Source organism: Oryzias latipes, chromosome 13, assembly GCF_053564925.1.
Source record: "Oryzias latipes strain Hd-rR chromosome 13, Olatipes_Hd-rR_3.1".
Lineage (NCBI taxonomy): Eukaryota > Metazoa > Chordata > Actinopteri > Beloniformes > Adrianichthyidae > Oryzias > Oryzias latipes.
The window spans coordinates 15560479-15583543 of NC_136249.1; the positions used below are offsets into that span (position 1 = coordinate 15560479).

Below are 23065 nucleotides of genomic sequence, written 5' to 3' on the forward strand. Positions count from 1 at the left end.
AAACTAAAGCAAAACTTTTGTTTAAAAAAAATATATAATCAAGAAAAGGTGAAAAGCTGCGGCTGTGTTGTAGATTACTCAGGGACAGCTAAATGTGATGTTTCAATCCTGTGACAAAAAGTGCCTATGAGCAAACTTTTTAAAGTAACTTGATAGAGGGAAAAGAATAATAATAATAATACAAATAAATTGTGAATTGAGATCAGAAGCTATAAGTTTATGCTCCTTTCTGCTACTTTTTATTCATAGTATTTAAATTGAATGAAATTAATTAATAAAACATTTAAAATGCCATGAAACAGCAGCTTAGAATCAAAACAAGATGCATTAAATGTCTCAGCTTGAGATGTATGTTCACGATGTAAATGCACTTTGTTACCAAATAAAAACAAACATCTGTGACATATAATTTATTCACCTCTCTTAAAAATGTCCACATTGGTTAAGAAAACACATTTTTGAACATCAAATCATTAAGTATTTACATCTGTCTCTACAACCTTTCCCTGGGTTTGTTTTTTAGTCCCTTCAGTTCTGCAGAGACCCCCCAGGACTGACAGAGGGATCGGTTAGCCCTCCGTTTTGGTGCAGTCGAACGGTTTCCACCACGCTGCAAACTGCAGGACTTTTTTCCTCTGATCATCAAAGTTTTCTCTGATCGACTTCCTCCAGCGGCGCGGCTCCAAGTCCATCATGCCGCCGACTATTTCCTGAAAGAGAGACAACAGGTTGGTCAGCTTATCGTCATCCTGCAGAACAATAAAGTTGTGACATTCAAAAAAACCAAGGAAGAGCTTAAAAATGGCAAAGTATCATAGAAAAACAACAATGTGTCACAATGAAAAGATACTAAGTTAATGTGACAAACAAAACCAGGACTGTACCCCTGCTATCATGGCTACAAACCTCACAATATTCATAAATATAATTCTGGTAAATCAAGTAACAAGCCATGTTTAAACTAACATCCAGGGATTTTTATCTGATGACAAACAGATATAAATGTTCCTTTGAAACAGTAGGTTAACAACATTGACTCACCTTCCCAAAGTAATGAGGAAACTTCTGCTCATTTTCAATAACATGAGCAAACCCTCCCTGCAGACCAAAGTCCACAGCAAAGTATGGTAAACCTCGAGGAACCTGAACCAAAAACAGCACATCCACGTCAGAATTCATGTCACACGACAATAACGTGAATCAAAGATGAAAAAGGAAAAGAAAAAATGGACGTACAGCTTGACGAATGTCTCTAGAGGAGAGGTCAACAATCTTCTTGTTCATAGCCCATTCCTCATCACACTCCATTATCGCTTTCTGGAAACACACAAATAACTAAAGTTCAACACCTTGAGTGCATGAAACTCAAACCCTTCAGAATGAAACACTGAAGTCTCATGCTGTGTTCACACAAACGCATTTTGCACAGCAGAGGCGTCCAGTTTCAACGTCCAGACGCCATCTGAGGTCCTGCAGAGGAATTTAAGCGATGGGCGCAGTAGCGGCACAATTTCAGCGTCATGGCACATTTTAGGCCGTGCGTCCAGAGTTCAAAGGTCTGAACTCTGCTGAAGAAGATGCGTTGCGTCCATATAGAGGAGGCAAACGCAAATTTGACCTGGGAATTGCGTTTGGTGGGAACGCAGCCTTAGTCATGTGCACCCAAATGGGGAGGTTGACCCGTATGGGGTTCTGGGTTGTTTGGGCCCGTGGAGGGTTGTAGAGAGGAGCGGCTGCATCTTAGGGGGAGCGCAGGGTTCTCTTGAGGCTCAAACGGCCACCTTAAGGGACCTCATAAAAAAGGAACGTACCACTGTCATGCATTAGGGTAAGGGTATCGTGAAGTATTTGTAAGAATAATGGAAGTTGTTCAGAGTGGTCTGTGACCTGGATATTTCATGTGGGCCACCTGTGTTCCTAGTACAGGTATTTTTCCCCCACAGACAGCCCGTATCCACCCCTAAGGGCAGTTGGGACTTGGGCTTTATAGATTCTCAGATAAGTCATCCGAACCTTGAAGTATATTGGTGCCATGTCGCCCAGTTCCCTGGGCAGAGGGATGCACTCCAGGACCATGTGCAGTTTCCTGCGAGGGTTCATGTGCGTTTCCATGAACACACAGTCCAAGTCCTGGTCCTCAAACATTCGCACCAAAGTCTTCCGGAACATCTAAGGACAACAAAGCACACTTAATTAATGATTTAAAGTCACAGGAAAACAGCGTTTATATCCACCACATGACAGCGGAGGTCAGACGTTACACAAAGAAGCATAAAACATTCTTCATCAACCAGTTAAATCCAGATTATCCAAAGTCTATCAACTTTATGCCACAGTGCTCAAAAGATCAGAATATTTTCCACCTGATCCTCTCTTTTCCAATTTTTTCTTTGTTCTCATAATTGGAATATTGATGCTAAATATCAACATTCCAAGCAATAAAATAGGATGTCCTTTGATTCCCAGGCTTAATAAAAACCTAATTACACTTAACACAAATATTTAAATTCTCCATTGAATGAGATCAAGGGATGGAGATACCTGCATCTCTGACCACACGTCCTCATCCAGCGCCGTTCCACAGCTGTGATGCTGAAGGGGGCAGATGAGACAGTGTCCCTCTGTCATGGACACTCCTGCAGGCAGACTCAGGTACACCTGAGTCAGGACCCCACACTCAAATTACACTCATCTATATAGAACCTTTTAACACAACTTCTTAAAAACCTTTAAGAAAGGCACAACTTTGAAGAGTCTAAGATGAAAAGTGCACACCCAGAACACACCAAATTTACCTCATATTTGAGGGAATGTACCTCAAATGTTTGAATTATAGTCCAATAGTACTCCTTGCCATTTCATTTGCCCCGCCTCTTTTTCAGCCCACATCGTCATCTCCTCACCTTGCAGCCTATGGCAACAATCAGATGCTTCTGGAGCTCCTGGCTGCTGAAGCAGAACTGGCATTTCTCCATGGAGGCAGCCAGCCTCCTGCTCTCTCCGACAGCTTTGTTCTTCATCCTCTCTTCTTCTCTTCCTTCACCCTCTCTCTGGGCCGCACTCGACACAAACATGTCGTCCAGGGTGTAGTTGTCCCCGTCCGTCTTGCCCATCATCTGGAGGGCGGAGCACAACAGAGGAGGACATGAAGGAAAAGGTTCATTCTGCAGACGCACTGCTGTAGTGCTGAGAGTTAATAAATGACAGTTTTATGTCAAGCATAAAAAACACTGAACTGCAGCATTAAATGGTCCGTTTTTTTATGTCTGCAAAGACAAACAGTATAAACAATCAGTTGATACAGAGTTGAACTGGCATCCAAGTATCAGCACCATTCTGTGTGTGTGTGTGAGTGTGTGTGCGTGTTTATGTGAGATCTTCCGTGGGAATGTTAGTATTGCAAAAGAGGACGTAGTGCATGGACTGTGGCAAATCTTGTCACCATGGCGACTGGGCAACAGGTTGAAATGTGTATTTGAGAAGGCGCAGGATGGCGGAAGTGTGTGAGCATGACTCGCTGTGTGGGAGGGAGTGTGTGCACGAGAGGGAAAAGTGAATGAGTTTAGTGGCACCGTGGGAGGTGGGGGGGGACTTTAATGTGTGGTTAGCCACATCAGACTAAGATCTAGAATGTGTTCATGCAGATCAGCTATGAAAGTCTAGAATGTGTTCATGCAGATCAGCTATGAAAGTCTAGAATGTGTTCATGCAGATCAGCTATTAAAGTCTAGAATGTGTTCATGCAGATCAGCTATGAAAGTCTAGAATGTGTTCATGCAGATCAGATAAATAAAATCCAGTTTACTGGTGCAAATTTGCTATTAAAATCTAGAACCATCTTCTGTTATGTTAAAACAATAATGAGTTTTATTAGGAGAGCTAAAAAGAAATCCCCTTTTTCTTAAACACCATTTTCAAAAACACTCAAGCCAAGCGGGAGCTTTACCCGACAGGACCTCATTTTTTTTAATCCAAAAATCATGTGTTTCATTAAAAACTGTGAAGCTGCAGAAATCCAAAAATGTTGGAGCTGTATCCAGAGAAATGCCAACAAACATTACTATAGTTACTGCATGAAGGACAGACAGAGGGATGAAACCAAAGAGCAGAATTCTTCTAGGAAACAGCTGTTTGCAGCACAAAGACGCTAAACCAAATGAAATGGAACATTTGAGGAAAGTGGAAGTTAAGCTTCAAGACAAAGAACAGGAACGAGGCAGTAATTCTGATCTCTTCTAAGCTTTGTGGTCAAAATGTCTGATCAGGCTCAGCACACAGAGCTGTGGTTGTCTCCACTCTCTAGAACTTTAGAATTTCAAATGTGGACTCAAACTCAGCACTAGTTTGTCCTTTGAATGCTCTCCCCGTCAAATGTTTTGCCTGAAAGAAAATGTCAGAAACAGTGATGGACATTCTTCAGAGATGAAAGTCTGATAGAAGATGGACCAACAGATCTGACAGATAACTCCTGAGGTTGTTACGAGTCTGGAAGCAGAGAGCAGGAACAGTGCAGCCATGCAGAGAAGAAGCTGACTTTTCTGTGTCTGGGATGATCAGTCTATAGCTGTTATTAGAAGTGATATTCATAGAAGGCCAGCCATGGTAACTGTGGATGTATTTTTAGTGTCGCTCTTTAAAGGCGTGCATTTTGGAGAGGAGTGATCCTGCCGCGTTCCAGTGAGGACCCAGAAAGTCTGAGCTTAAAAAAAAAAAAAAAAAAAAAAAATGGATTAATTTTGCCTTTTTTTATTACCATAGCAACCCCCCTGCTATTTTGTCTAATGATAACTTCCCTCCCTCCTCATTTTGCACAGGAGCACACACTGCTGTCAATCAGACTTTCACACCGTTTGTTGCAGCCGAACACGAGGGGGAAAGAAGAAAACTGATGAAAGGCAGAGGAAGGAAGAGGAGGAATGGTGGAGTCTGCTGATGCGCAGACTGACACATGCCAGCATGCCAGTTCCCATCTGGATTTCCAGGAGACAACTGAGGGAGACAGCAGAGCCAGAGAATCTTAAATGCCACCAAGGCTTCGCTCCTTTAGATAATTTGACTAACGACTTCAGGAAAAAAAATCCCCCGTTTAGCTCCTGGAAGGAAAGGTCACATCGGACCTTTTCACATCCCTGCAGAGGAAACAGATGATGAATGTGACAAACTGATCCAAGGAGGCCTTTAAGCTGCTTTGGTTTTAAACAGTGTGTTCTTGTCATTTCATCGCAAGGTGAAACAAAATTTGCATCAAGCCAATTACAGACCAATAAATATAAAAATACAATAAAATTAAAGCTGTGGCCATTGTTGTATGGCCCAAAAACTGCCCACACCCTTTTGACCCGCCCTCACTGGCTGAGCGGCTGCTACACGCCCCTCACTCTCCCCTTTTGCCTCTGCGCCCCGGTCACAGCTGCATGTGACAAATTCAAATTCAACACTTTCCTTTTGATTTTATCTCCATAGCAACCAATTTTTTTTTTAGTCCCTTAAGGGTAACAAACAGGTCTATGGAATTTTGAGAAGAATCGGCAAAAGTAAACTTTTGCATTTCCTTGGTAACTGATGGTTTTTCAGCCCCGCCCACATTCTTATTATGTCATATTCAGCTTTGGTAAAAAAAATACGTGAGCAACAGGTGATTGCCACATTTGCAAGCTCGCCACGCTAATGCCATTCAAAGAAATATTAACATTTTGGCCTCTTACAGAGGTCAAAGGTCGGCTAAACTTTGGTTGTGGCTTAACCTGGTGGTGTCTGTGTGAATTTTTGTGAAGCTGGCTTGAACAAAGGTTTTCTTTTCCCATATTGTGGAAAAATGTCAAAATCAGCAAATTTCACACTTTATCACAAATCCCACAATCATTTCCCATCTTCCTTTTGGCCCTATTCGTTTTTTCTCCTGCTGTGATGTCATCCTTGCCTTTGAAGGGGGGGCGGTCATTAAATTTTGGTGAGTTTTGGAGTGTGTGGTGGGGATGAAATTTTCCCTCAAAGGCGCAGTAAGAAAGAAAAGTTGCTAGAACAATCCAGTCCAGGACTGCTGCAGGTCAGTAATAATTACCTTGGAAGCCATTCGCGAGTAGAGCGCGTTCTGGTCCATAGCGGAGCTCATCTTCTCTCTGCGGACCATCTCCTGAAGATCCAATCTGTCGTCGTCTTGGAAGTAGCGGACCCGCTCTCCACCAACATGAGTCTCAATCTGGATGAAAGAATGAAGGAGACACACAGGAAGAAAGCGGTGATGAAGAGGAGCCCGACAAAATAAACCTACATGAAAAACAACCGTTTCAATCAAGAAAATGTAACCCGAAACAAAAATGTAATCACGACACTCTAGATCTCCACAGAAAACAGGGGAGATTTGTAAATGCAGTGGTTTCTTTTGTAACCACCATGTGAAGCTCTGAGGTGACAGGGAGGCTGCCGTCTTTATGAAACACACAATAGCAGCTTGACTGGTGTGGTTTAAAGTGAGTACAAAGTCACAAAATCCCATCACATAGATGTAGATGCAGCTCTGGTAGCCTGTGAAGCGACTGGGTTCAGTTTTTCAAAGTTTTTTCCATCAGCAGGACCCAATACGTCAGACAATCGGTGCCATCCATTGACAGTAAAATAAGAACTGGACTGAACAACCCCTGCCCCATGGCGTTCCAAACAGGAAGTACCCGCTGGTCCCACAAAGCTGACACCACATAGACTTCTATACAGGAAAAAACAGCTATTACTCACTCAGTCATTCTATTTTTCAGAATAATCATTTTTGCTCCAATACCTTTTAGTACCATGTTGTTGCTAATCCTATTTATGTCATATTTTTGCTGTCGTGCAAGTTATTCAAGTTCTAAACTGACCAATCAGATGCCTCAATAAAAGTAGGCGGCCTTGCGTTGAACGTTCAAAGTATTTGATTGACAGATTCTCATGAGCCCACTTTCAGTGGTAGGGGTGTGGCCTTCTAACATGCTCCGTCCTGATTGGAGAGAGACGGTGCCATAGAAATGTAGGTGGGCCAATCATGGCTCGCCAATTGCGGAAAAATGGCAACTGAATTGACATCGTTTGGTTGGAACCAGAAGCAAAGTATTTTCTATGAGTGACGTCACACGCAAATTCAGTCCAGTTGAACATTAAACAATCAATGGTGCCATCCAGCTCTCTTTACCGCTTTCTTTTTCCGCCGTCCTCCATGTGGTTCCACAGGTCCAGATGGGCCTTTGACTGGCCAGGCCCGGCCAGAGCTATCCGTTCTGTACAGCAGGACTTCCTGGTCTTCACTGGAGCCAACAGTGGCCTGAAAACCCCAAAAAACACCCAAAAAAACCAGTTTATGAATTCAACAGAAGAGAAAATCTAAGAGGGAAACATTTTCTGTGGACTTTAGTAAAGTTTTATTATTTTAAACTGAAAGAAATGAACATTTAAAAAAAAAAAAGATCCTTTATACTGCAGTACTAACTTATATGACGGTGGCCCTGAAGTCCAAATCACATCAACAAATCACTCAACCCAAAAACATATCAAAGACCATGACGATAAATCTACCGGTAATCGAGAAATCAAAACGTAATTCCAAATAAAACAAAACACAATTCTAAAAAAAGAAACTAAATAAAATGGAGACATTTTGTTAAGGCAAAAGTAACTTCCAGAAATTCAAATGAAATGTTAAAAATAAACACAATAAGAAAGCAGAACAGGTAGTTACTATGGGATGTCAGTGATTAGATGATGATGTTTAAGTTTTGAAGAAGAGGGAAAGCCAAAGGACGTTATCTTTCTGTTAGAAGATAACGCCACGCCAAATAACTTCCTGTTGAAAACGTGGCCATCCAGTGATTTCCCATAATACCTACCTTTTCTGCTTTCATATTTTGATTCATTTTGTAACATTTCATTTGAATTTCTGGAAATTACTTTTGCTTTCCAAAATGTTTCCTTGTTATTTATTCTCTGTTTTTTTTTAGAATGGTGTTTTGTTTTATTTGGAATTACATTTTGGGTTCTGGATTTGTTTTATTGTCTTAAATGTAAAGGTTTCTATTATTTGTTTTGCTTTTTTAATTGTGGTATATGACCTTTAATATTTTGCATTACGTGATTATTTGCACTTCAGAACAGCCGTAAATAACCTTTTCATGAACCATAACTTGGAAAACAATTCACGATTTTAGTTATTTAGCGATGAATTCTGGATATGAATCGAATTAAGGTTATTTGCACTTTCATGTTCATGGTTGGTTCCAACAGGTTTTTGCCGTAATTATATGAAATGTGAAAGTCAGAGTGGTCATGGTGGATCCAAAAAGCCAAATTACAGAAGAGAAAACATAGAAATCACTGCTGCAGATGGTGGCACCTTTCAAACCACAAAACAAAAGCAACATGGATTAGAAAAAAGAATGAAAACACAGAACAAAGCTTGTAATTTTTTCCCCACTGTTTACTTTTTGGAAAATCAAACACTAAACTGAACCCATCGACTCCTCAGGAGGCTTCAACAGGAAAGTCGCCTCTAAAAGAACATTTAGTGAGGGATGGATGAGTGCAGCTTCTTATAAACAGATCATCACAAGAGTGAAGTTATTCGAACGGGAAAAAATGTCATTAAAGGGTTCAAATGTTGTTTTTTCAGGAAAGTTGAAAACCGTTGAGCTAAACTGAAATCTTTGAGGAAACTAAGTTTGATCTGATCTGTAACATTAATTATGTTCAGTTCCTGCTGGTGGCTGATCTTTGCTTCAGTATAGGAGTAGGGTTGTGTTCCCTAATTATGGTTTAAAAGAAAGAAAGTCAGCGACGAACAACGTTGGGGTTAAAGTCCACAGACCCGGTTAGATGCGGCCGTTTCCTGTTGCTTCTTTCTGGCTGTGTGATTCTCCTTGGCTTTCCGCGCCGCCTCCAGCTGGGATTTCAGCTTTTCAATCATGGCCTGAAAAACAAAAAAACATGTTTATCTGTTGGATAACTAGGATCTGTCTTAATCCATACATAAAAGAAAAAAAGGCGGTCAAATGAAGACTAACATCTTTTAATTAGGTGCAGTTTGACATGTCTAAAGTCAAAAGTTCGATAGGATCAAACTCTGCTTTTTGGCTGTAAAGAGAACCAACAAAAGACATCTGGGGAAACCAGAGAGTAGATTAAAAAAAGTCTTTTTTTTCAGAGCCTCCAGCACCCGAATAATGCAGAGTAAACCTGAACCCAGACTGAAGACACCAGACCTGCTTGTATGAACATAAATGAAGACCACAAGTCAGATTGTTACACGGACCTATGCAGACGTCCTGAACACTCAAAAGATTATAAGATTATAGAACAGAGAATAAACTTAGTGGCCACTTTAGTACCAGACAGGCCGGTCTGAGGAACTCAAATAACCGCCGGTTGCAATCCAGGTCTGCAGAAGAGCATCTTTGTATGCACAACACGTCCAACTATGAGGTAGATGATCTACAGCAGCAGAAGACCGCACCGGGTGCCGCTCCTGTCAGCTAAGAACAGGAAACTGAGGCTAAAATTCACACAGACTCACCAAAACTGGACAATAGAAGATTGGAAAAACCTTGTCTGGTCTGATGAATCTCAATTTCCGCTGCAACATTTGGATGTTGCGGTCAAAATTTGGCATCAACAACATGAACGCATGGGTCCGTCTTGCCCTATATCAACAGTTCAGGCTGGTGGTGGTAGTAGTGTAATGGTGTGGGGAATATTATCTTCTTTCGTACCAATTGAGCATCTTTCCAACACCACTGAATACCTGAGTATTGTTGCTGACCAAGTCCCTTTACCACCACAGTCTACCATCTACTGATAGCTACTTCCAGCAGGATAACATTCCATGTCATAAAGCTGGAATCATCTCCGACTGGTTTCTTGAATATGGCAATGAGTTCAAATGACCTCCACAGTCACCAGATCTCAACCCAAAAGAGCACCTTTGGGATGTGGTGGAACGGGAGATTGGCATCATGGATGTGCAGCCGACAAATCTGAGGCAACTGTGTGATGCTATCACTGCTATCATGTCAATAAGGACCAAACTCTCTGAGGAATGTTTCCAGTACCTTGCTGAATCTTTGCCACCAAGGATTCATGCTGTTCTGAAGGCAAAAGCGGGTTCCCCTTTGGTGCTAGCAAAGTGCACCTAAAAAAGTGGCCAGTAAATGTACACTAAAGAAAATTTGCTGTTCATTAAACTTTTTTGCCTCCAAAATGTCACATTTGTGGTTCTCTTTTGACAAAACGAGGTGTACATTTGTATAACCTCTTCTAATATTTGAAAGTAGCTTTTATTTTTATGATCCCCCCCCCCCCGTTAGCTTATTTTTTTTTTTTTTATTTCTGACCGGACAAAAAAAATACAGATTAAGGCCGATGTGGACAGAAGGGTTAAGAAAACATGGGTTGGAGAGACGGGAGACAGAAAAAAAGAAACACTAAACAAAAAAAAGTGGCTCAAGGCTTAAAGTTATAAATGTCATAAAACATTTGTTTACACAAGAGCTGCATTTTTGTGCACAACCACACACAGCTACACACTCAGATATCCACACAATTTTCTCCTCAACATGTTGGGGTTTTCTTATAGCAGCAGAAACGTTTACGACTGCAGCTTTTTCTGGACACACCAACAACTTTAGGGGAGAAACTAAAAGTTTTTTTGAGTTTTTTAATATTCAGAGAATAAAAAATAGTTTAAAACAAAACCCCGTCATCCTTGACACCTAACAAAAATGCAGATTTTTCAATTAAATGAATAATTCTTCAAACTGTTCTTTGAAAATGCTGGCTAACCTTAGCCTTGATGTTGTTGGACTGTCATTTGTGCCACTTGCCAACGGCTTTCTGCAGTTTTACTTCAGTTCATAAATGTTTGGATTTACAGCAGAGATTCTTCTATGTCTGAAACTCCTAAAGTTAGGAACTCTGAGCATTTCTCAGCAACAAAAAAAAACAAACACAAAAGGTCAGACTCACGGTGTTGCCCATCATCTCTGCTTTTATGAGTTTGGAGCCCAGTCTGTTCATCTCCTCCTCGGAAAGCAAAGGGGTCTCATCGTTTTCCTCATCCTCTTCTTCACTTTCCTCCTCAGTCCTGACCAAATATGGACAGGAGTTTTCGAGGAGAGCACAAGAACCCGCAGATTTTAGAATGAGTAGACAAGACGTGTAAATAAACCATAAAACATACAAAACAGACAAAACAAAGTTAGCATTATAAGTCTAAATGGTTTCTGAACTTTCCACCCACATCGCAGACGCGTGTTCCTCATCTGCTTTTGCTCGATCTCTTTTCCTGTAAAATGGATTCTTCAAGAACTTCCGGCTGCAATCACAACACGTTTATTCTGCCCAGATTTAAGAGGAAACTTCCCTCTAAAGTTTAACCATTTCGCCGTTTGCTTTGACTTCTTCTGTGATGTTTATGTGTCATGATACATTTAACTCATTACAGCGCTGCCCAGGAGGATCCTGGGAAGCGGCGTTCTAGGCTATTACACCTCTCACAGCATCGCTTCCTGCTGCTGCCACACTGCAGACTCATTTCATGCTGCAGGGGCTCTGGCTTCCAGTTTACCCAAACTACTTAGCCTTATGAGGCAAAACACAGAAGGCTTCTTCACGACGCAGCCATGGTCTGACATATGGCCCACAACGGAGCTGATGGTAAACCAAAGCAGTGAGGAGTGGAACCCCATAAACTTGTTGTTCCTGTTTCACTTTCCTTTTTTTGGTTCATCTTGTTGCAATAAAAGGTGGTGACCTGATAAAATGACCAAACTTTCATGTTTAATATTCATCATAACCCTTGTGCTACCCTATGGGGTCAAGATGACCATTGACGTGTTCTCCCTACCATGATAAAGGTGGATAAAGGTGGAAAGATTTCATGTAATCAATGGACACCAGTGAAGATCACAAATCATTGAAGAAAAAGGTTTAGTGCACTGTCTAGTGGGTCTAGATGACCCAACTCCCAATGTTAAAGTGTGTAGGATAGCACAAGGGTTAATGTGAGAAATAACCAAAATACTAAACCGAAAAACAAACTAAACCCAAAGCAAACCAGAAAGTCTGATGAACATGCCGCCACCTTAGCCGATTTGTTTAATACCGTTTTACTGATGTTGCTTTTATTGTGATTTTAAGTATTATCCAAAGTCTCATTGTAAAGCTTTGAAGCAGTTTCACGGCAGGGCAGGCAGGGCGGGAATCGAGCCAGCGATCTTCCCATCAGGGGTCGACCGCTCTGCCACTGCACCACAGCCATTGACCTTTTTCTGTAATACAAACAAATCTTTACCCACATTCCTAAAAACTCTTCTTATTGAATTGTGTTTACTTAATTAATGTTTTAATGTCACACCGTTGGGGCGGCCGTGGTACAGCGCTAGGGCGGTCGACCTCTGATTGGAAGATTGTACCTTGCCCGACCATACAAGTGTCCTTGAGCAAGACACTGAACCCCACCTAGTAAATGTGTGTCTGGTTAAGGTAGAAAATGCGCGACACAATTTTGAAATCACTGCAGTGGATCCCTGTCAGCTTTGGGTTTGGTTTAAAGATTATTGTAGGTTTTTAAAAGACCTAAGAGAATTGGACCTTCTTTTTATTTATTTTTTTAATCTGAATTGCTTTTATATTGCAACACAGGAGGGCATTGGATCCCATTTTTAGTCTCTGATACGACTTTGAACTCATGACCTTCCAGGTCACCTGAGCTGGTGTATTTTTTTTTTTGTAAAGCACTTCGAGTTGTTCTGCAACATGAAAATTGCTCATTAAATAAAGTTGAATTTGAATTTAGAATTTTTGTGTTATCCTGTCTAGAAACTACAGATGTCAATTAGCATTATTGTTACAATCCAGCATATTTATTATCCATCAGTGTCTGGGTAGATGTTCATAAATGTGCATTTTCCTTAATAAATTAATAATGAAACGAATCTACAAACAGCAGCATGCATCAGAGAAGCTCAGAAAATGAGACTTTTTTGTTTAAAAAATGTTCAATATCTAACTTTACACCAAGATCCAGCTTTAAAGTGTGACAACATAAAAGTGTCCTACCTTGATGGTTCAGATGTTTGAGGAGCAAATACAGTCTTCCCTGCCTCCTTCTGGGTTTCCTGTCCTGCTCGTTTTTGGCTGGCTGGATCACGGCCCAAAGAGCCGTCTTTCCTCAAGGCTGGATCTCCACTTTTCCTGCTGCCAGAGTCTTCCTCATCATCAGAGCTGGGTTTCAGGAACTCAGCTTGTTTAGGTCTCTGCGGTGCTGCACAGGAACAACAGTGAGAAGAGCGGATTTAAAAGCAACAAAAAGAATCCTGGTTCTAAAAGATCAAGACTCAAGGAGAACCTACCTGCAGCGCAGTCATCATCATCCTCAGAAGGTTTGAGGAAACGTCCTTTCAAAGAGACGCCGTGTTTGTTCCAACTGCGACCATCGGGCCTTTGTTTTTCCCTTTTCTCTACTCTGTACCGATCACTTCCTCTGTCTCCTCCATTATCTCTAACTCTGTCTCTTCTTCCATCCATTTCTTCATCCTCGTTTCTGTCTCTTTCTCTAAAAGCATCTCCATCCCGGCTCCTCTCCTCCTCTCTTGCTCGATGTCTCTCCCTCTTCTCTCCTGCACCCTCAGGATATTTGCCTCGGCGTCGGGGTGACGAGTCTCTGTCACTTCTTCTCTCCTTTGTGTCTTCATGTCTTCTCCACCGTTTCCTGTCCTCTTCCTCTCCCGTAGTTCGTCCGTTTCTCTCTGAACGGCCGTCCCTCCGTTGACCAAACACAGCCTCCTCAGCTTCAGTGAGTCTCCTTTGAAATTCCTCCACTGACTGTAGAGAATAAGGACAGAACGTTTGATTGACATTTGGCCTTTTTCGAGGTTTTTTCTGTGATTTTCAAACTCTCAATTAAAAAAGAAAGAATTCAAAAGCTCCACAAAAAAATGCAGAGAACAAGATTATTGACAGGGATGCCAGAAATGAAAGAGATTGACTGTAGGAGAAGTTCATGTTCAAACTATTTCATCACTGCTTTCATTGCATTGATCAAGCTTAATACAAGTACATATGTGATAACTATGAAACCCAAGATTAAAGAGTAAACGGGCTCACCGAGTGGCCTACGATCTTGATATTTTGTCCAGGCCTCCTGCGTACAGGTTAGCCCATTTTCACCCACAGACAGCCCATATCCTCCCATAAAGGCAGGTGTGACTAAGGCGCCAAATCAAATGTAGGCATTGGAGTGTGAAGGCACCCAGGCGTCCGTCGGTTCTCACCCCGTATCTTTCCGACACCACACTGTCAAGGCTGCGCTGCTCCCTCTCCGCTTGCTCCTTCATCCTCCTGTAGCTGTTCTTCAACCAGCTCAGGCCTCCATCGTTCACCACTGGAGCTGCAAGAGAACAAAGGAAGAACGTATAAAAATAAAAATAAAAGGTCAAACTTTTGGCTTCAAATTGATTAACTCAGTTTGTTGATTATGTGCCAAGACTGAATGTCCCCCACTGCACTCTGGGAGAATAAAAATATTAAGGTAAACATTAGGGCTGCACGATATGAGGAAAACTGGCGATATGCGATGTTGGTGATTAATATTGCGATAACGATAACATTTGCGGTAAATAAACAAATAGCAAAACAAACAAAACATCATACATTTTTCATTGCAACAGTTTCAAAATTACACTCCAAATGACCCTCGTCGACATAGGAGGCAAACATCTAACATAAAAGGGCTCCATCTGATTGGTAAACAATGTGAAGGGGTCCATCTGATTGGTGTAATGCATAAATGGATTTATTTGATCTGTTAAATACTTCAAGCTGCCATAAGATTGTTTTAGCACATTTAAGTTAACCATTTATTGCAATTTTCGGTGTCTTTTGCGATATGTATATTGCACTGCTTGATATCGCGATAACGATAAATTTGCGGTATATTGTGCAGGCCTAGTAAACATTAATCGCCATGAATTTGACTACTGACAAGTTTAGAACAACTTCTAATGAAATAACTAGGACAGTCTTGTAAAATGTGCTTTTTATTTTGATTTTATAAAAAAAAATTAATTATTATTATTAAACTGTATTTAATTGAGTACTGAATCTCCATCCTGGTCATTCTTAACAATAAAGGATTGTGTTTGATCCAACCTCACCTTTTTTATTTGCAGTACCAGCAATCTCCTCAGGGGGCAAACCACTTCCTCCGTCTTTCCAGAAAGGGTTCAGTTCCAATTTCTCCAAACTAGCCTGAGTGAAACATTTTTTTATATAGAAAAATAAAACATGAAATGCAATGATGTGAAAACCACCTCTAACTATTTCTAGGCGTCTTCTTTTATTCCTGTTGTTGAAGGTCTGTAGAAATCCTTTTTTTTAATACATTTTTTTGTCCATTCCTCCTTAAAAACCAAAAAGCCAACAGGCACAAACCTGTTCCACGGCACGCGTTTTGGCTCTCTCCACCTCTTTCTGACGTTCTTTCTCAGCTCGCCGCTCAGAAGTTGATACGGTTTTCATAGCCAGAAAGTCAAAAGTCATCCATTCATCTCTCTGTGGAGAAATTCATTCAACAGACTGTGACTAGTGTGAAAGGCTCTGCTCTCAAAACTCTGCACCTATCTGCTGTCTTTGAAAATTGTATAGTTTATGTTGTCTTTTGTAAAATACAAATAGCTTCATGAAGATGCAAACGTCACCTGGACAGTGTGCTCAGTGGTTCCGCTGTTGTCTGAAGACTTGGCTTCTCCTGACGTTTGCCATGCTTTAGCCGGCTGCTTTGGAGGCTGAGCCTCAACCCACTCCTCTGCTGAGTCCTGACACATCCAGCAAATAGGAAGGAAAGCCAGCATGATGATGATGATGATGATTAAGAAACATACCACCAGAAGCACTGGGAACATCTAGAGAGCTACGGAGGCCCTTTGAATTCAGCCCCTTCTATGCTGATAATCTTTGGTTTTGATGTTCAACAATTTCCCCATTCCATGTGAGTATCTACTATGTTTTTTCAAAGTGTTTAATTTTTTGTTGCAGCGTAAAGAGAAAGAAAAAGAAGTCTATCATCCTCCCCATCAGGATGTTTCCTGAGGAGTTGAGACTTAAGGAAAAAAGAACATTTGAACAGATTCAGCAGTTATCTTTGATTAACACTAGAACGTCCGTAGGGCAGCCATTTGGCTTTTCTACCTACAATGTCTAAGGGACAGCCAAGTGGCTGGATTAGTTCAAATTTACATGCCCAAAGAGCAGCCTTCAACATATTTTGCACATGAACAGCACCGCCATTAGGTTGTTCTGCAAAAAGGACAAGCCAAGTGGCTGCGCAAGTTTTCACTATTTCCCCTCACCTCTGTCACTTCTAGTAAGAGGTCACCACAGTTTGGTTTTTCTTTTTTGGCTGAGATTTATCTTTCATTCACAAGAGACACTTCTTTACCGACATAATACTGAAATGCTCAAGCAAAGAAATCATCTGGTCAAAGTCATATCTTCAACCCACTACTTGTCTGCACATACTTGGTACTGCCCCAAAATCTCCTTTCTGCATTTGCCACATGGTATACTTGTAGCAATCAACAAAGCGCACTCTGGCATTATTGTTCTTGTACTGACTATTCACCTGGCATATTGCCCGTTTCCCTTTGCCAGGTATGGGAGCTTGTCACCAAAAACGGTATTCCTTTTTCACCTTCTCAGCCCCCGCATGTACCTGTGCAAGGTTTTTTACTGATTCTGGAAGCTCCCAGTGAATTTTACCTGGTTGAAAGTTTGATGCAGTTGGCAACAACAAACCCACAAACATTGGAGATTGCAGGAAACCTGTCAGTCCCAACTTGTTCCATGCGCGTGCCCTAGACATCAAAGTGTAAATGCCGCATGATATCTTTGAAGTGGTTTCTGACCATAGCTTTTTTAGATCAGTGGATTTCCCATTTTCGCCAACCATCTTGCATCTTGCGTTTTGCATGGATGCAAGTTTTATCCCCCCCTCACAAGGAGGATGGCAATGAAGCCCATTAGTTCAGGGAGGGCCATGAACCAGCTGTCATCTTCTGTCTGACGTTCATGCTGAACAACACAGTCCCGAATAGTCTGAAGCATGTTCAGAGTGAGGAAACAGGAAACTCTGTAAGCGAGTCGACACCGTACTTCTGACCAAAGCAGTTGGCTCTTCCTCAGCAGTGTAACATTCAATTGTGTTGTGATGGAGAGGCCTCCCAACCTTTTCTGAATGCCACATTGTGCCATCTTTTGCCTTTTCTGTTGGCACAGTGTGTCTCCTCTCTGTCGTCCTCTCTTTTCTGATGGCAGTGAAATCTCCTCATCAGTGATCTGATTTCTGAGATCTGAGCAATGAAAACCTTCAGCAATGTAAAGATATATGTTGTTTCGTTTATTTTAAATTTTTTTTTTTTTGTTGAATTCTAGTTAAAATCTACAAATTCCAAAACATGTCAAATAGGCCTCCTTTGCCTCCCCAGTCCAAGAAACATGTGGTTAAATTAAATTACTCTTAATTTCTCCTAGGTGTGTATGTGAGTGTGCCTGGTTATTTATCTATGTGGCCCTGCAATGGACTGGTGACCCATCCAGGGTGTAGCCCTCCCCAGTTGCTTGTGACTACCTGGGATGTGCTCCAGCAGACCCCTGTGATCCTGACCAGGATGAGCAGGCCCAGAAAATAAATGGATAGACAACTGCTAGAATCAGCAAATGAGAACAAGATGTTCATGAAATCTTATCAAAAGAAATATCAGTCTGAGTCCAGCTAAAGGACTATCTCTTCTCCCTCAGAGTCAAATGGGTTGACTTGCTCCAGGATCATTTTCAATGTCTGCTCAGGGTAGTAAAAATAAGGCATCTTGGTTTTTCAGTTGACACACTGGGAGTCAAAGTTTGTCAGAGCTTGGAGGCTCTTTTGAAGCAGAAAAACCTCCCCCACCCTGATCAGAGTAAAGAATGTGGTTAGCTAGGACATGTCTTCATCCAGATGATCAGGTAGTTGGTGCTGCATTTACAAATGAAAGGTGGCTAATTGAAGGCTGTTGAATTAGGCTACGTTCACACTGCAGGCTGAAACGACCCAATTCCGAATTTTTTGCCCCTAAGCGGCCCAATTCCGATTTTTTCATGACAGTCTGAATGACACAGATCCGATCTTTTCAATTGCGACCCAGGCCCCGTGGGTTTGCCATCCTGATTCCGAATTGTAGCCGTTCTTTTCAATTGCGACCGCCGTCTGACCGGCCAGGCGACTTGATTCCGAACCGTACGTCATCGACACGCAACAAACGTCATCATTTTGCGTTGAAGTAGGCGGGAACGAGAACGTAAACATCAACCATGGTGGAGGATGCTGCTGAGAGACCAGTCAGTGGAAGGGAAGGGAGGTCACGGATTGGATTAATATTTGGGGTGATCGCTCTATTCAGGCCAAACTCCAGGGCTCTTATCGCAACTGGGCGGTTTTTGAAAAAATTTCCAGATAAATGGCCGAGCGTGGTGTTGAACCTTTCCCGCGATAACTTTTTTTTCTTTCTCCCCTTTGACTGTGCTCAGAAGCGCGGGGGACGCGAGGCGATCCTCCTCCTCCTCCCTGTTCTGATCCTTAGATTCTCCAGAACGGGTTAATAAAGAGTCCATAGCATTTATTTTGGGGGAAACCTTCTTTTATTACCGTCCTCCGTAACACACAACATGAATGCGCGCCCACACTGCCCCCCCCCCCCCCCCCCCTATTCTCTATCGCGGCACGCGCTTGCACACACACACACGCGGGGGCGAGGCCCCAACACATACACATTCCTCTTCCACTACAGTGGGTACAGACGATCCCGACTCCAATGCCTTCTTAAAATGAGAAGATTGTAATTGTGCTGCTCCTTTGTGAAAATAAATGTAATATTACAAAAAGAGCTCCGCTTTTGACAACACTGTTGTTGACATCCATTGTTAACGTTGGCTCCGCAAACAACAAGTGACGTTGTTCACTGTTGAGTATTCTTCTAGCTTCTGCGCATGCGGGTCTCGTTTGGGTCGTGTCACGGTCACACTGGAGATCACAAAAGTTTGGATTTACTTGGAAATGTGAACGGTCTAGCAAACAAATCAGATTTTTTCAAAAAATCCGAATTGAGCATTAAGCCCTGCAGTGTGAATGTAGCCTTAAGGCCCGTTCACACCGGGACGAATTTCGCCGGCAATTTTCGCCGACGTTTAACGCCTCGTGACTAAACAAAGGGCACCAATGAGAGTGTGCACACCGACGCGAAAAAACGCCACGCGCCAAAGCGTCAAAAAAAAAAAACGCCTCGGGTTCGTTTTTTTTTTCGACGCGTCGTGTCGAAATCTATTCGACCAATGAGAATGCCGCTTTTGCACACGTGTCTGGAGCTTCTGAAGTTACAGTAAAACACAACTTGGGGGCGCTCAAACACAAAACTGCCTTGCTGAGCACACATACCAGCGAAGAAGATAGACGCCAAGTAGCGTCTACACTGCTGTGAAGAAATAATGACGGACATTCTTAAATATCCCCGAACCAAGTACCAGTTGGAGCTACTGATGCTTGAAATATTCATGTTTTCTTTGTATGATTCTGACAAGCGCGTAAATACTTGCTCACTTCTTCTGAGTGAAAAGCGACTTTAAGAAGCGTAAAGGTGCGCAGCGCCACCTTGTGTACAGGAGTATTTCTGTTTACATTAAGCGCCATCTAATGTCAGGGAATGAAATTGCATGTTCGCTCGGCTCACCGTCAGCGAAAATCGCCTGGGTGTGAACACAAAAAACGTGGCGAAAAACGCTGGCGAATAACGCCTGGCGAATATTCGTCCCGGTGTGTACGGGCCTTGAGTCATTTCGAGTCACCCAGCCATTTGGCTGTGCTCTGGACGCTGCAGGGGGAGTGAAGAATCCTGGGCGTTCTAGTGTTAAATCGTAACTAAATTCTTCACCTGAACTCAACCCAAAAATATTTTTTCAGTTATAGAAATTATTAAAACATCTTTGTTAAGAAACCACTCAGAAAAACTTGTTGACAGATCATTTGTGTGTTTGTATCTCAGAGTAATGCATGGAAGACGGTCTACCTCTGAATCCACACTTGAAGCATCTCCTGCTTCCGTTTTCCTTTTCTCTTTCTTGTCCTTCTTCTTCTCTTTTTTCTTCTTGGATTTCTTCTCCTTTTTCTTCTTTTTGCTCTTCAAAGATCCATCCTGGTAAATGTTTGAATTTAGTTCTTTAAATGGAACCTCAGTTTGTTTAAAAAATATATTTGAATTGAAATAAATACAATTAGCAGGAAAAGAGTGAAGCTGCCAAAATTCTGCATAAGCAAATTTTGAAGCCACTTCTGCAAACATGAAGATTTACCAGCAAACGTTTAGCTTGAGTACAGGAAAAAAAAAAACAACTACCCAATATGTTGACATAAAAAAACAAATAAGTTTTCATGGTTTAAAAAAGATGAAAACTGGTTTGCTGTGAAGCAGGTGGTTTTAAATTCTAAAATGATAAATAAAACTTTATTTCTCCGACAATGGCAAACTCAAAGCAGCATGTAAGGAAAAAAAGATGAAAATTAGATTAGGTAAATATAAAAATAAGGCATAAATACTTTCTTAAGAAATGTGCCACCATTGGCATGTTTCTTTAACAACCTATAGCTCTAGAAAATGATTAAACATGATTCACGTCCAACTGCAGTCATCTTTTGATCCATTTTCAAAGCATTCCCAGTGGTATTTTAATAATAATTATGCTCTTTTAGGCAAAAATTTATAAAATCTGTGTTGTTTTCTAGGACAGTTTCTGCAGGGTGGCAGGAGTTCATTAGAAATTCACCTCGGAGTTGTGGGTTGGACTGTTGAAGTGCGCTCATTACCCATGAACCCTTTGTTTACACTCCCTCCAGCTAGCTCACAGCCCCTCACAACCCCAATCTAACATTACCGGTGCAACAAAACTGGCGAGCAGTCGTCCAGTTTTAAGACAGATTTCAGCTCAGACTGTCTGCTCCTGATTCACAACAATATGAATACAGAAATACTCAGAAATGCATTTTTAATCTCAATTTTCTTGATATATTTTATTCAACATGAGAAAAATGCAACAAAAACATGTTAAAAACAACATAAATACTATACTCATTGGAGTGGGTCTTTAAATGATGTATTTCTGTCATTGTGCTGCTTATTAAATGTCTTTCTGAAGTGAAACAGATACAACTTACGTCTCCTAACTGCTCCAGTCTCTGGTTGACTTCAGGAAGTATCCAGGTGTCCTCTCCTCTCTGCCTCTTCAGCTCCTTTCTCCTCTCCTCCTTCTCATATTGTTGCTTAGCCTTAAAAAAAATAACATTTATTATAATATCTACAGCATACCAGTATTTGTGGTTTTACAGAAATGTACTCACACATTATGTTAAATTATGCTGAAGTGTCTAGAAATAAATGGTAACACTAAACAAAGATTTGAACAAAATCTAGACTTCACATACTATTTTGGGATTATAAGTATAAATGTGAGCTGGAAAATTGATTACGATTATATATTATATTCAGATTATAAAAACAGCACAGAAAGTAAAGAGATTTGGCTAAATATGTTTTGCTGTATATCGGTTGAAGATAAATGTATAGATTGAGTTTTCCTCAGTTCTGGGCTCCACTCGGTTGTTGTCAGTTTCCTGGCGCTTGCGCAGAACAGATAAGAGTCTACAACACATTTATGTGCATTTAAAGGGAACAGCTGTAAGTGCTGCGTAAATAGCTATGTTCATGTTTGAATACAGCTATTAAGATGTTCTTGTTTTCTATCTGTGGACAGTGAATAACTACAATCTGGACAAAATGTAAACACGAAAAAGACAGGCTGCCGCCGTCTGCTGTGCTATATCGGTCACTGACTTTCACCACTTTCAGTGTTTGTGTCATATTTCCCTGCAAGCGTTCAGGGAGCATGCAGCAATGGTCCAAACAGGAATAATCTGAAAAATGTCCCGACAAGCGCTTGCTTAAAACTTCATCACGACAGCAAACCTTCTCAAAACGTCACATAGTCCCGGTTGACTTGATCGTTGATGGTACCATCCTTAGCATGTCGGTTAGCAGGTCAATCAATGTAAACAAAAACAAACGGCGGCGCGGAAATACTTCACATCTGCGTTCTAAAGAGTCCTAGTTCGTACCTTTTGTATCGCCTCTTGTCGCGCCTGTCGTTTCTTTTCTTTCGCTTCTTCGATGTTGCTGGAACTCTCAAAACTGACTCCGTACGCCGCCATAACTACGTCGTACACGGGTCTAGCCAACTGTCGTAAAACATCGCTGTTTACGACAGTTGTTTTGTGGTTCTTGTAGTTCCATTAACCCTAACCCTTAATGCCTAATTTTCCAAAGAGCTAAATAAGATGATTATGATAAATATAAGGCCCACTATCATTATTTTGTTCTATAGTTTTCAAGCATTACATGTGCAAATTAGCGGCTTCAGTGTCCAATGCAGACCTCTCCCATCATCTGTTGTCACCGTTGTCAGTTCCTGGAGTCCAAACCAAAACGGAGAAGCTGCATTCAGCTTCTATGCTCCACAGATCTTCTGGAACAGACTTCAGGAAAGCCTTAGATCTGCTAAAACACTCAGTTTTTTTAAACCCATGTTAAAGGCCCACCTGTTCTCAACAGCATTTAATTAATTTAACTTCAAAAGTTTACATCAGCACCGTTACTCTAAGCTTATTTTAATTTCCGTTCTTTTTAACTTTCTTTAATTTTTATTTTAATAATCACCCCATTAATATCTCCAGTAAATGTTTCCTTTAATGTTTTATGTAAGGCACTTTGAACTACCTTTGTACATAAAATGTGCGAAACAAACTTGCTTTGAAAAAATAAAGTTTGATTGATTTGCCTTAATGTTGGAAATAAAACAAAAAATCTGTGCTGGCTGCTCTCAATTTAAAGTCCCTGATAATTTCAAAGCACAAACTGAACTTAAAAGGAGACCAAAAATCACTTAGATGTGTTTCTTTTTCATTTATTGAATG

The 23065-nt window shown here is 41.3% G+C and overlaps 1 protein-coding gene across 1 annotated transcript; it reads right to left on the reverse strand.

Moving 5' to 3' along the window:
• Positions 1 to 397: 397 nt before the first annotated feature.
• cwf19l2 (CWF19 like cell cycle control factor 2) lies at positions 398 to 22768 on the reverse strand. Its single transcript, XM_011482774.4, has 19 exons — positions 22211 to 22768; positions 21254 to 21364; positions 20112 to 20237; positions 15717 to 15833; positions 15451 to 15570; positions 15174 to 15267; positions 14292 to 14407; positions 13371 to 13842; positions 13078 to 13282; positions 10984 to 11101; positions 8831 to 8932; positions 7166 to 7294; positions 6062 to 6199; positions 2904 to 3116; positions 2542 to 2658; positions 2014 to 2169; positions 1237 to 1317; positions 1042 to 1143; positions 398 to 710 (listed from the first exon to the last, which is right to left on the reverse strand). Exons 1-19 carry the CDS (start codon positions 22301 to 22303, stop codon positions 570 to 572), a joined length of 2751 nt encoding a protein of 916 aa, XP_011481076.1. The 5' UTR covers positions 22304 to 22768; the 3' UTR covers positions 398 to 569.
• Positions 22769 to 23065: the final 297 nt, after the last annotated feature.